Source organism: Ruditapes philippinarum, unplaced genomic scaffold (assembly GCF_026571515.1).
Source record: "Ruditapes philippinarum isolate M1 unplaced genomic scaffold, ASM2657151v2 ctg7438_1_1_1_1, whole genome shotgun sequence".
In the NCBI taxonomy this organism is placed as follows: domain Eukaryota; kingdom Metazoa; phylum Mollusca; class Bivalvia; order Venerida; family Veneridae; genus Ruditapes; species Ruditapes philippinarum.
Genome location: NW_026866233.1, coordinates 29959 through 43616, shown reverse-complemented (window position 1 = coordinate 43616; position 13658 = coordinate 29959). Strand labels below are relative to the sequence as shown.

The 13658-nt window shown below is 32.2% G+C and overlaps 1 protein-coding gene across 1 annotated transcript in view; it reads left to right on the top strand.

Annotated features, from left to right (window-relative positions):
• The first annotated feature begins 347 nt into the window (after nucleotides 1-347).
• Nucleotides 348-13658, top strand: part of LOC132731867 (serine-rich adhesin for platelets-like) — a 34746-nt gene continuing 21435 nt past the window's right edge. The window contains exons 1-2 of the mRNA XM_060718167.1: nucleotides 348-1030; nucleotides 7030-7070. Of these exons, the coding sequence (XP_060574150.1) occupies nucleotides 348-1030; nucleotides 7030-7070 (724 nt within the window). The remainder of the gene's footprint in view (nucleotides 1031-7029; nucleotides 7071-13658) is intronic.

Below are 13658 nucleotides of genomic sequence, written 5' to 3'. Positions count from 1 at the left end.
AACTGATATAAAACTACAGAGTATGAATAACCTTGATGAGCTTGGTTTCCCTGTTGAACGTTTTTCTTGTGACAGCAAATGTAATAATTATGGCCAGAGACTTATTCAGTTGTGTAAATCTGCAAATATCTTTATTGGTAATGGCAGATGTGGTAATGATGCATATATTGGTAGAAACACATGTAATAAAGGTAATGGTAGCTTGATTGATTATTTGCTTATGTCAGGAATATTGTTCCCTTGTATAACATATTTTAATGTTTTGCAATTTGATCCAATTTTATCTGATGTGCATTGTGCATTGGAATTTTGTTTTAACTTGAACATTATACCAGAATTATAAAAACATGTATAGCAGGAACCCTACTGCAGAAAATAAAGATAGTTTAGTTTGTAGTAGCCGACAGTATAAAAAAGAAATTAAGAAAAAGTTTAGAGCATATCAGAAAAGCATTGTTTATAAGATTAAAGGTTTAAAAAATAAAGATCCTAGATCTTATTGGAGTCTATTGAACAAATATTCAGGTGATCGGAAGGAAGTTATTAACAAAGTAACAACTGAGGCTTTTTTTGATCATTTTAGTAAATTGAATGAGGTTGATACTCAAGGTGACATTGATGACTTTGATATAGCTAATGTCTCGTCAAATAACTCTGATTTAGATAAACCATTTACTGTATTAGAAATACGTAAAGCTATTATTTCACTGAAAAACAATAAAGCATCATCTTCCTTTGATCATGTATTGAATGAATATCTGAAGAATGTACCCGACAGCATGTTTGATGTGTTTTGCTATTTGTTTAATATTATTTTAGAGTCTGGAATTTTTCCTGAAGTTTGGAGTAAAGGGATTATTTTACCAATACACAAAAAGAAGGGTAACATAGACGATCCTGATAATTATAGGGAAATTACTATACTTAGTTGTTTTGGGAAACTTTTCACAAATGTTCTTAACTCTAGACTCAATAATTTTTTAGAAAGTAATAATATTCTCTATGAAGAAAAAGCTGGATTTAGGAAAAAGTATAGCACTACTGATCATATATTTTCTCTAAATACTTTGATTGATTTATATCTGTCTAAAGGTAAAAAGTTATATTGTTCTTTTATTGATTATAGAAAGGCTTTTGATAGCATAAATAGAACTGCACTTTGGCAGAAATTAATTAGCAATAATGTTGATGGTAAATGTAAAAAGATCATTTATAACATGTATTTACAAGCTAAATCTTGTGTTAAAATTAATTCTTTTAGTCATATGTCAGAATTTTTTACAAGTCATACAGGCGTTCGTCAGGGTGAAAATTTATCTCCATATTGTTTTTCTTTATTTTTAAACGATTTAAACTTTTTCCAGTCACAACATTTTAATGGTCTGGATCTACTATCAAACATTGTAAATGATACCCTGAGTGATTCTGATGTTGAGATGTATTTTAAATTGTATATTCTTTTATATGCTGATGACACAGTTATATTTGCTGAATCTGCTGAAGAACTGCAAAAAGCACTAGATGCAATGTCAAATTATTGTCAATTATGGCATTTACAAGTTAATCCTAGTAAAACTAAAATTGTTGTTTTTTGTAAAAGTAAAAGAGGTTTATGTAATATTCCAGCCTTTAGTTTTGAAGGTAATTTGCTAGAAATTGTTGATGATTTTTCATATCTTGGTGTTAAGTTCTCTTATAATGGTAAATTTGCTAAAACAAAGAATCATTTATTAGAACAGGCAAGGAAGGCTATGTTTTCAATTATAGTTAAGGCTAGAAAATTGGATTTGCCTATCAGTATGCAAATTCATTTATTTGATAGCATGGTAGCACCTATATTGTTATATGGTAGCGAAATATGGGGAATTGAAGATGTGAATATCATAGATAGATTTCAATTAAAATTTTATAAACTCATATTAAATTTGAAACAAAGTACTCCAAATTGTATGCTTTATGGAGATTTAGGGATATTACCTTTATCTATTCATATAAAAAGTAGAGTTTTGTGCTTTTGGAATAAAATTTTAAATAGCAAACAAGAATCAATAAGCCATATATTGTATGATATGTCACACTCTTTGTATTGTAGAAATGTGTTGAAACTCCCATGGATGAATAGTGTTTGTAAATTACTAGATTCACTGGGTTTATCAAATTTTTGGATTAATAATGTTGCCACTTCTCTTCCATTGTTTAAGAAAATTGTTAAAAATAGACTGAAAGATCAGCTCATTCAAAATAGGCATAGTGAAATGTCACAATCAAGTAAATGTCTGAATTATAGAATGTACAAAAGTGAATTCAGATTTGAAAAGTTTTAGATATTTTACCATCTCATTTAGCTTTGGTACTATTGCGCTTTAGATGTATGAACCATAAAATGCCTATTGAGTCTGGTAGATTTTGTAATATACCAAGAGAATTAAGAGTGTGTAATTTATGCAATAATAGCTCACTTGGTGATGAATATCATTATTTATTTAATTGTCAATTCTTTAATACTGATAGAAAAAATATATTACTAGAGAGTATAGTACAAATGTTAATTCAATCAAGTTTTCTATGTTAATGAATAGCACAGATAGGAGTATATTGTTAAAACTTGCAGTTTTCTGTAAAAAAATTATTTCAGCATTTAAGTAACTGATAACTAGGCTTATTTTCATAATGTAATACTTTCATTTTTGATTTATATTTGCCATGTAATACATCAGTATATTTCGTGGATATCTCTTTATGATATGTCATACTATATGTATATATTATTGTATATGTGACTGATGCCTCTAAGAGGCCCAGCATTTTCAATAAACTGTTCAAACTGTTCAAACTATTAAATTGTCATCTTTTAAGGACAAACTAAAGGATTATTAATAAAAATACAGCTTAAAGCGCTAAAAACTTTAAACTGTTTTTTTCCAGAAATTTCTTGCTTTGTTTGTTTGTTAACATTGATTAATGATTGTATGTACATACGAAGTTAAGATACTTATTTCCATAAGTTATTATTATTTATAATCCACAAAAATGCAAGAGTGTTTGTCGTAATTATATTGCTGTTTATTGCTATTTCTGTTTTCTGTTTATGTATATGATTTATATGTACAAAGGAAGTTGTATGTTTATTATGTACTCTTAATACGTCACCTCCTCAAAATAAAGTTATTATTATTATTATTACTATTATTATTATTATTATATGCAAAATATAAACACAATCATTGAAGCCTTAAAATGTTATCATGCTAAAAATTATTGCAGACGCACGCTCTGGCAGGCGGATTTTATTACCATGCATTTTATTACCCCGCTATACTCATTATATGTTAGGACACCGAATAAAAATTAGACGCCGAAGGAAAACATTTTTTAATCACAAGGCCTTAAATATAAAGAGCATAAATTTCTCAGTTTAATCTATCTGTACTGGAACATTGAACTGGAGGAAAAATGCCTATAAGTAACAATTAATTTTATTGTCAAAGTGAAGCATTGATTTTAACGATTATAAGGATAACACGACTAATTATGCTAAACACTTTTGAAAGCTTACTTCAAATATCCTTTGATGTATACAGAGTTATGGACCAGACAAGGTTTTCAAATCGGCTGAACTTTAAGTGTCACCTTGACCTTGGTACTAAAGTAAGGGGTATTGTGCATGGCACACGATCTCGTCATGATAAATTCAAATGGTTTCAAATCCGTTGATACATAATAGAATTATGGGTTGGACAAAATTTTCATCTTCTGATTTTTGACCTATAGTGTAACCTTGACCCGGGAGTTAGGTGTATAAAACTTGGAGATGAGTTATCCCCAGGAAGCATTAATCACAACAAATAACATGAAAATTGCAGACTGGTTTGAGTCTGTACATGCATCTTGAGCATAACACAACGTCTCATCATGGTTATATATTTGCTTAATTGTCTTAAAAGCCCCTGATGCATGACAAAGAAATGGGCTGGACAAGATTTTCTAACTACTGACCTTTGACCCCAAAGTGTGACCTTGACGTGGGGGGGGGGGTTGGGGTCTAGGTATTGTGCATGATACACCGACTCATAGTGTAAGTGCCAAATTGTCTTTATATCCCTGATGTATGATAAAGTAATTGGCTAAGATTTTCAAATTTTTGACCTTTCAGTTTTGTTATATTTTTCTGGCCTTTCAGGATCATGGATTCCAACACTTTTAAGTGTTGAGATTTGAGAACCGCTCAGGCCGGTGTTAGGGAACGTGAGGGATGTTGCACTTTTTCATTATCCCTCATGTACAGATTCAGACATGTGTGATCTTGCGCATCTAGGTTTTGCGCATGACACACTGTCTTAAATTATCTCGATACTTGATAGAGTTATGGGTCGGACAAGGATTTCGAGCAATTGTAAAATTTTGCTCAAAATGCTAATGCTAATTTTGGACCAAAGTGGTCTTAATTCCGGGGTGGTCTTAATTGTGAATATTTTTATCATTTCTTATGCACTTTATGACCATGGTCTTTTTAGTTTTGTGTGAACAAACAATATGTATCTTAACCTGCAAATGCAAAATAAAAGTATGTTATAATGTTACATCTGATGGGGAAAAACATATTTACGAAGAAATTCAATATCAATTCTATTTGGTCTGATTTCAATATTGATTATTATATGATAATATAATTCACCCATCAAATAAACATTAATTTTTCGCAAATCAATATTCTAAAGGTAACATTAAACCACTCTAAAATCTACTTTCTCACCTTATTTTATACAATAATCCAAAACTGTAAGGTGTTTTTGACACCTTGTGAAATCATGCCTAAGAGCATCCAAGCAGATAATAACAACATAACAACAAATTTAAGATGTAACTAGGTGTTGACTTAAAATCAGTGGTCTCAATAGTGGGGTCAAATAAAGAATAAATAAAAGCATTATGACTGAACCTGGTGGTCTTAAAAGTGGATAAATGAGATTGTCTTAATTCTGGATCATGTAACTGTTGACATCAAGAACAGAATATTCCGTTCTTATTAAAATTGTCTTATAGCGGGGTGGTCTTATTTCCTGGGTGGTCTTTAGTAGGTATTCTATTCTATTTAAATAAGCGATCATTCATTTTATGAGAAAATCGTCTGAAATTGTAGGCTACGAGTGGGGAAAACAGACTTGATAATGATGTTGATCGAAGAAATTTCATTGATACTTGTTTTTAAGTATAAAATAAAAAGAATATTTGTTATTTTATTTCATCTTGTGAACTTCAAATACTATTTTTAAATGTCACTCGATGAAATAAAATTTCATCTTACACAAAATCAAACAATTATCCTCTTCATATATATACACAATCAAACCGAGCCTATCTCAAGAACAAACACTAAAGTGGTCTTTTTTGTTCTAGAACTATATATATATATATATATATATATATATATATATATATATATATATATATATATATATATATATATATATATATATATATATATATATATATATATATATATATATATATATATATATATATATATATATATATGTTTAGGTTTACATACAGCACTCCTAGCTTACAGAGATGTAGCTAGAAAGTCTGAGATTTGAAATCGTTAATCGATATTCAATTTCGATTGAGTTTAGAACTTCGACTGCAAGACAGCTAGGACCAGTCTCAGATCTGGCACGATATTTATCTTTTTAGCAACGATTTATTTCTTCATAAAATATGTCTTTTGAATTAATTCAATTTTCGTTCTAAGAATTTTCTCTGACTTTTGTGCTTTGATGGTATTCATCTTTTAATTAAAACTTTCGAACTCAATTTGCGACCAACGCGATATATACTTTTTAGCTCACCTGACCACGAAGTAGTCAAGGTGAGGTATAGTGATGGGGCTATGTCCGGCGTCCGTCGTCGTGCGTCGTCAATACTTGAATTGGATTGTTAACAGTCTAGCAGTCACAGTTTTGATTGGATAATTGTCAGACTTTGTCTCAATGAAATGCAGATCGAGTTCGAAGATGGGTTATCTCGAGTCAAAAAACTAGGTCACATGAGCTAAAAATAGAAAAAGCTTGTTAACACCCTAGTGGCTGCAGTTTTGATCCAAATATTCTGGAAATTTGTTTTGGTGATCTCTAGGTCAAGTTTGAAGATGGGTAATCTCCGGTCAAAAACAAAGTCACAGAAGCTAAAAATAGAAAAATCTTTTTAACACTCTAGTGGTTGCAGTTTTGATTTAAATATCCTGGAAATTTGTCAGGAAGTTTGTTTTGATGATTTCTAGGTCAAGTTTGAATATGGGTCGTCTCCAGTCAAAAATTAGGTCACATTGCCCAAATATGGAAAACCTTTTTAACACACTAGACGTCACATTTTGACTTAATTGTCATCAAACTTGGCCAGGATGCTTGTCTAAGACATTGCTTGGATGCGGTTGATATTGCACCTACGAATATCGAGCTGACCTCACTGCAGGGTCAGGGATAAGATCGATGTTCAAAAGTTATAAAATGGTCGCAGATCGAGTTGCCCGCAAATTCAGAGCCAGCTCTGAAATTGATATTTGACATTTACTAAAACAAGAGGGCCATGATGGCCCTGGATCGTACCCCTGACCCTGCAGTGAGGTCAGCTCGATATTCGTACGTGTGATATCCTTTTAATACCGATCACAGAGCTGACTTGAGATTTGATGTTAGCAAAAGTGACACATACTCTGAGCCAGCTCTGAGTTAAATTCCAGCACATTTATTCGCCCTTTTAAAAAATCTATCTCAGAGTTTGAACCTCAAAGCAAGCTGCAAATTAATTACTTATGATAAAACAAAGGCGTCAGAGCCAAGTTAAAGTGTAAAGGTAACTAGATTTGAAACTTTGATGTACGATCTTACTTTTTGGAAATTAGTTAAGCCCGAAACATAACTACAAATTTTATCGAAAGTTAAGCTATTTGGACCATTTTGCTACAACTGTAGTGAAAAAAGGGAATTACTTATCCTTTAGCTAATGAAATGAAATATTCTTATATTTCAGGATGAAGATGATGAATAGTGTTACGGTATTGATTTCTCTTGGTAAGTTGCACATAACATGAAAATAAGAAAACACAACAACAACAAAAATACTAAAACGAATACTGAATGCATACAAATACTCATAAATATTATATAAATAAATTTATTAAAATTTTGATTGAATAAAACATTAGTTATACACTGTTTGATGTTTTGTGACAGCGTTAACCTTAAATTTGATGAAACATGACTGTAAAGACTCCTTACTTTGATGCGATCCTTCGCATTCTTTAGATTAAGAAAAGAGGAAATTGGTAACCAATGGTATAAGGGTGTTTAATATTTAGTCGGTGACATTAGATTATAATGATGTTTTTTTTTGTTCAACGGAACATTTTGAAAATGTTAAAAAAATGTGGCGAATTAAACATCGTGTCATCTTTTTCAATACGTTTAAAATTGGAATCACCCATCAATCTGGCGTAGGAGGTCGCAAGCTGTCGGTTCAGGATTTATTTAGTTAATTTAGAAATTAAGCCCTTGCAAACTTGTACGAGTTCTAGGGAAATATCAAGCATTGTATCTATGTTAAATACGAAGTTTATGATAACGAATGGTAAACGTTTCGAAAACGGACGGTATACACTCGAAAGGTAACTGGTATGCAAGTACATACAAATTGTAACCAATCTACATGTCATTAAGATGTGTCAAGTTGGCCGCTTAGCGGCCCAGTGACCTTTCGGAATGAAACTGGTGGCCTAACGGCCCAGCGGCGTAGAGTTGACGGCCTAGCGGCATAACGACCTGGCGACGTGAAGTTAGCGGCCCAGTGGCCTGGTGGCGTGATGTTGGCGACCTAGCGGCCCTTGCGGCCAAAAAATTCGATGTTGTACATTAAAAACGGCAATTAATGATGTTCTAACGAAAATTCTTGTTATTTGAAGCTAGTTAAAGGGCATATGTACAGAAAAAATCTTTTTGTGAAAACTTTTTTATTATTTCATTTTCGTGATGTCCAGCGGCCTGGCGGCCTAAGATTTTAATATTGCAGAATGTTATAAAACCAATAGAAACGGCATTGAATGAAGTTTCAAAGACATTTCTTGTTATTTGAAGTTATTTTAAGAAAACAGAAAAAATTGCTTTGAGAAAACTTTTTTATTAAATCATTTTTGTGAAGTTGGCGCAGCCCAGCGACCTAGCGGCTCAGCGACATAACAGCCTAAAATTTTAATGATGTAGAAGTTTGTCAAAGACATTAAAACCAGTCTTAATTAAGTTTTAAAGACATATCTTATCATTTAAAAGATACATAAGAGAAAAAAATCATATTCAGAAAGTTTTTGTTTCCATGCGAACTTGAAATTTTATAAAACAATAAAATGGTGCTAATAAGGTTCTTAAGACTTTTCTTGATCTGTATATAAAAAGAAAAAAAATCACTTTGCAAGAACTTTTTAGATTTTAGCATTTTTTGTGAAGTTGGCAACCCAGCAGCCTAGCGGCATAAAATTTCAATGTTGCAGAAGTTTGTCAAAGAAATTAAAACGGCTCTTAATCAAGTTTTAAAGACATATATTATCATTTAAAAGTTAGATGAAGGAAAATAAAATAATATTCAGGAAGTTCAGTTGTTTTCCGGCGCCTAGAGGCCGGAAATTTGTACTGTCGTAGAAATTTTATAAAAAAAACATAAAACGGTGCTTAATAAAGTTCTTATGACTATTCTTGATATTAAAAAAGTAAATAAAAAGGCTTAAAAAAGATAATAATATTATTCTAGTTGGGAATATAAATGAAGATCAACTTGTGGATTTCTTTTATATGCTTCAGCCCATTTAAGACCAGAAAGATTATTTGATTTAGAATTTCTTCTCCCAGAAACAATTTGGCTCAAAATAGAGACAAAAGTAAATCATATCTAGTATGTATTGTATATAGACCCCCTCACTACAGGGTAGATTTTTGGGAAGAACTAAACATATGCATTGAGAAGGCGTCAGAAATAGATAATACTATTATTCTAGTTGGGGATATGAAGATCAACTTAATTCAAACAATAGAAAATTTAAGGATATTCTTTATCTTAACATCATGTCAAATAAAATAACTCAGCCAACTTGTTATCATTCAAGTATTTTAATTGAGCCATTGCCATTTTTGATAATAAGTTACTGCATGACTCTGGAGTTTTTAAAACCAACAATATTTAAAGTGACCATTATGCTACATATGCTTATATTAAAATTATCTTCAAATTTGATGCCCCCTTTAAACGTCATGTGTGGAATATAAAAAGCTGATTTTAATAAACTGAATACTTGTTTACAAACAACATATTGGTCTTTTCTACATGATAACTTTTTCAATAGTACAGAGTATTCACTACATGATCTAAAAGTCACAAACCCATCTCAATATTGGAAACTTATAAAAATGCTTATTAAAGATAATTCTACAAAATGTGACAAAATACAACCCCTTAAAAGTGAAGACAACAGTTATTCCGTTTCTAAAGATTTAAATTTAGATTTAAACATGAATGTTTGTCACTTAGTTTGGTTACAATAATTAATTGAAACAGATCATCTTTCAAATTTATTTATTTATTATATTACATAAACATACAATTCTAAAAAAATAACATTAGCCTGCATTTTATTTATGTCAGATAAAAACAATAAATATAATACAATAATTAAACTAAAATATACATTTTTTATGGTATTAATATGACACAATCAACTTTGATGAAACATTATATTTAATTTGTTATTCGCATTTAATAAAGAGATTCTGAGGAATTATTCAAGTTACAAATTTGATTTTATGAATTATTCAAATGATTAATATTGATTAAAAGTGAAGACAACATTTATTCAGTTTCTAATGAAGAAACTTTGAATAATTATTTTGTTTCAATTTCTACAATTGATTATAATAATTCAAACCTTCCAAATTTTTCTTCAAATACTGAGTCTTCATCGTCAAAATTCAAATCGCAGAACATGAAATCTCTGAAATTCTCTTACATTTAGTTACAAAAAGCTAATGGTCAAGATGAAATTAGCCACCACATGTTAAAAGAAACCTCAAAAACAATATGTCGCCCTTGCTATTATTTTTAATAAGACTTAGTGTCAGACTACAAAAAGGTTCCTTTCCCTATTGCTTAAAATTAGCTGATGTGATGCCACTATTTAAATCAAAGCACAGAAGATTCTGAATTTGTTTGGATCTCAGAATACCAGGCACGTCAAGGTTAATTACATGTCTTTTATTTGTTAATTACTTATTTAATGCTTTTAAAACACATACAGTAAAGGTAAGACTTATATTATGAACTAAAAATGGGGCCGATTTAGTAAAGGGTCGAAATGTCCAGGGCCGAAACGTCTCTGCTTCAAAGTATTCACTTTATTACGTCACGCTTAATTTATGACTGCGGTTTCATGACATACTTTGAAAAAGCGAAGGTGACTATGAGTTGAATTTGTATCGACTTTTGTTCTTCTATGGAAAAAAAACAACAGAATTTTTAAGAAATACAGCGTTTTCATTGGATGACAAATAAAGCTGGATACTAAAACAAACTACTAGTGTTTGTTGCAAATGGATTCTACGATCATATTATATTCAACAAAGATTCAAAACGAGTGTTTCACCATTACCGCAATATTATTCAGGCAGCTGAGCATAACATGATTCATGGCATGAACCAGTATGGTGTGGCTTAATATATAAATAAATAAATATCTGTTAACCCACTAAATATTAGCACGTTTTATATATAACTGTCACAAACTTGTTGCAGTTTGTTGCAACTTTATATAGCCAACGATCTTAGATAAGCATCGTTTACGTCAACGTCTACAAGATAATGGTTACGAATACTTTTATTCACATTATCTCAATGAGAATGATGTTCCTGGAGCTAAACTTGTTTAAAGCATGATTGAAAGCATTCTAATGAACAACTACAACGATGGATATATTGTAGTGATTAGAAAACATCTGGAAATGTTACAAAGATGATCTGGTGAAACAGATTCTCCTTTCAGGGAAATACTTTCCCTGTCAATTTTAGAAAAATACCGGCACTTGGCAATTTAATTATTATTGAACTTCAATATTTTGTATATTTATCCAACATTTGAAATGGTGAAATGATATTGTATGATTTTAAGGATGAAAGTATATACCCGATTTGCATCTATTTCCGTGGAACTAAGCGTAAAAACAAATAAATATAATACAAAAGTCACTTACATTTATTTTCTTTTTTTGTTGAATGCATCCATCAATCTTTCATTAAAGGAGCAGCATAAATGATATACATCAAATGTTTACTGTTTTTATTATTATCGGCATTATTTAGGTCACATGATAGCCACCATTACTGAAGGGAAGTAAATCTGGTTCCGCGTTATAAAAGTCTATACAATACTGTCTGAATAAATTTAATGGTATCAAAACACTAACTGTTCAAAATGTTAAACAAGTTCAGCCACCACACATTTAAACAAAACTTCTGTAAAACATCAAAAATAACATGTTCATTTACACAAACATTCATACACTACTGTTATTTTTTTGTTTTTATTACTCTTCTTTTGCACAATGGGAGCATCTAAAGATAGTTGCGCTCCTAAGCACGTTCACCTCAGTGCACAATTTCAAGTGCACCCAGTGAGGACAATAATCACACTTTCCCTATTTTACAAAAACAATACTTGTGCATCCTTTTAAATCAGCTGGGGACCATAAATTGCATACACAGCACTTGTCTTCATCTGAATCACCAATGTCACTGTCACTGCTTTCAGAGATGGATGGTGTAGTGAGACAGATTGGTCCTCCTGATTTAGATATACCAGATGTACTTGGCTTTGCATGATTTACAGGTGATTTGGAAGTATTGACTTTCCTTTGTTTGGCACAGTTTTCTTGGTTGTTAATACATTTCGTGGCTGGCTTGCTTGTACATGTATTTGATTTGACTTTATTTTCAAGAATAGCAGTATTTTTACTATTGAACAAATTGCCACATACATAGGTAGGAACAAATTTTCTCTTTGACCTCTGCTTCATTTGCACAGATGTAATTGTTCTGCTCTCAAAGAAAGTTGATACATATTCATGAGATTGTGGCTCTTGAGACTTGGGATCTTCGTGTGAAGCATCCTGTTGGCATGGAACAGTTTCACATGCATCAGAAATGGATGACACTACAGCTTTTTCAACTGGATATATAGATGATGGTGCAGTATCCTTTAAAGATATATATGTATCATCAAAAGGAAAAATACCTGATTTTTTGAATGCAGCAGTGACATTTCATGGGGAAAATGCCTTCAGGTAGGAGTTTCCTGTCAACTTGTCAATTTCATATTTAGTAACGTAAGCTCCTGGGTTCTTCTGAAGGTACTGCTGGCATTCAGAATAATAAAATTTCTTAAAAGGCCCAAATACACCAACATCTAAGGATTGAGTGAGATGGCTAGTATGTGGTGGTAATACAAACAAAAGCACATTTGATTTCTTTGCTAGATGAGACTTATGCCCATCATACAAAATCAAGGTTGGAGGCTTGTCTTCTGCATTTGAAGCATGAGAAAAGTGTTTACTCAGATGTTCTGTGACATACTTTTCAAATATACTTATCAAGAAGGTCATTTTCAGTAAGGATGTCTTGCAGTTCACGGAAGTAGTTTTCTATTCTTTCTTGTTGTCAGACGTTAGTCTTTGTGGGTACATTACTTAAGGTGACTTTGTCTTAAGAACGTAAGGAACTTGCTTGACGGATGGACTTGTTGCGCTTCTTGACCTGCTGCACCTCTGAACTTGCTGAGCTTTTGGACTTGCTACACTTTTAGACTTGCTGCGCTTTTGGGCTTGCTGCGCTTTAGGACTTGCTGCGCTTTTGGACTTGCTACTTGCAGCGCTTTGGGACTTGCTGCGCTTTTAGACTTGCCGAGCTTTTGGACTTGCTGCGCTTTTGGACGTGCTGCGCTTCCTGGACTTGCTGCACTTCTTGGACTTGCTGCGCTTCTTGGACTTGCTGCGTTTCTTGGACTTGCTTCGTTTCCTAGACTTGCTGCGCTTCTTGGACGTGCTGCACTTTTGGACTTGCTGCGCTTCCTGGACTTGCTGAGCTTCTTGGACTTGCTGCGCTTCTTGGACTTGCTGCGCTTCTTGGACTTGCTGCGTTTCTTGGACTTGCCGCGCTTCCTGGACTTGCTGCGTTTCCTTGGCTTGCTGGGCTTCTTAGACTTGCTGCGCTTCTTAGACTTGCTGCGCTTCTAAGACTTGCTGCGCTTCTTAGACTTTCCCATTCTGCAGAAGACTCTAAGACAATATTGAAAGGTTCTTATTCGGGAACTAATTTTTTTCCCGATCTTCTTCTAATGAACATCAGGTTTCTGTATTTTTCTCAATATATATAGCAACGGTACGAACCTGATAGAAAACATTTGGCGTGACGTCACAATATAATCGACGTCGCAGTAAAATATAGCAAAAGTGTATTTCTTTTGACGCACTTAAAATACTCATAACTTAAGTTTAAATAGACGTATCAACATGAAATAAAGTGCAAATTAAAATTCAGCTAAATATCTAAAAACTGATTTAAAAATGAATTGA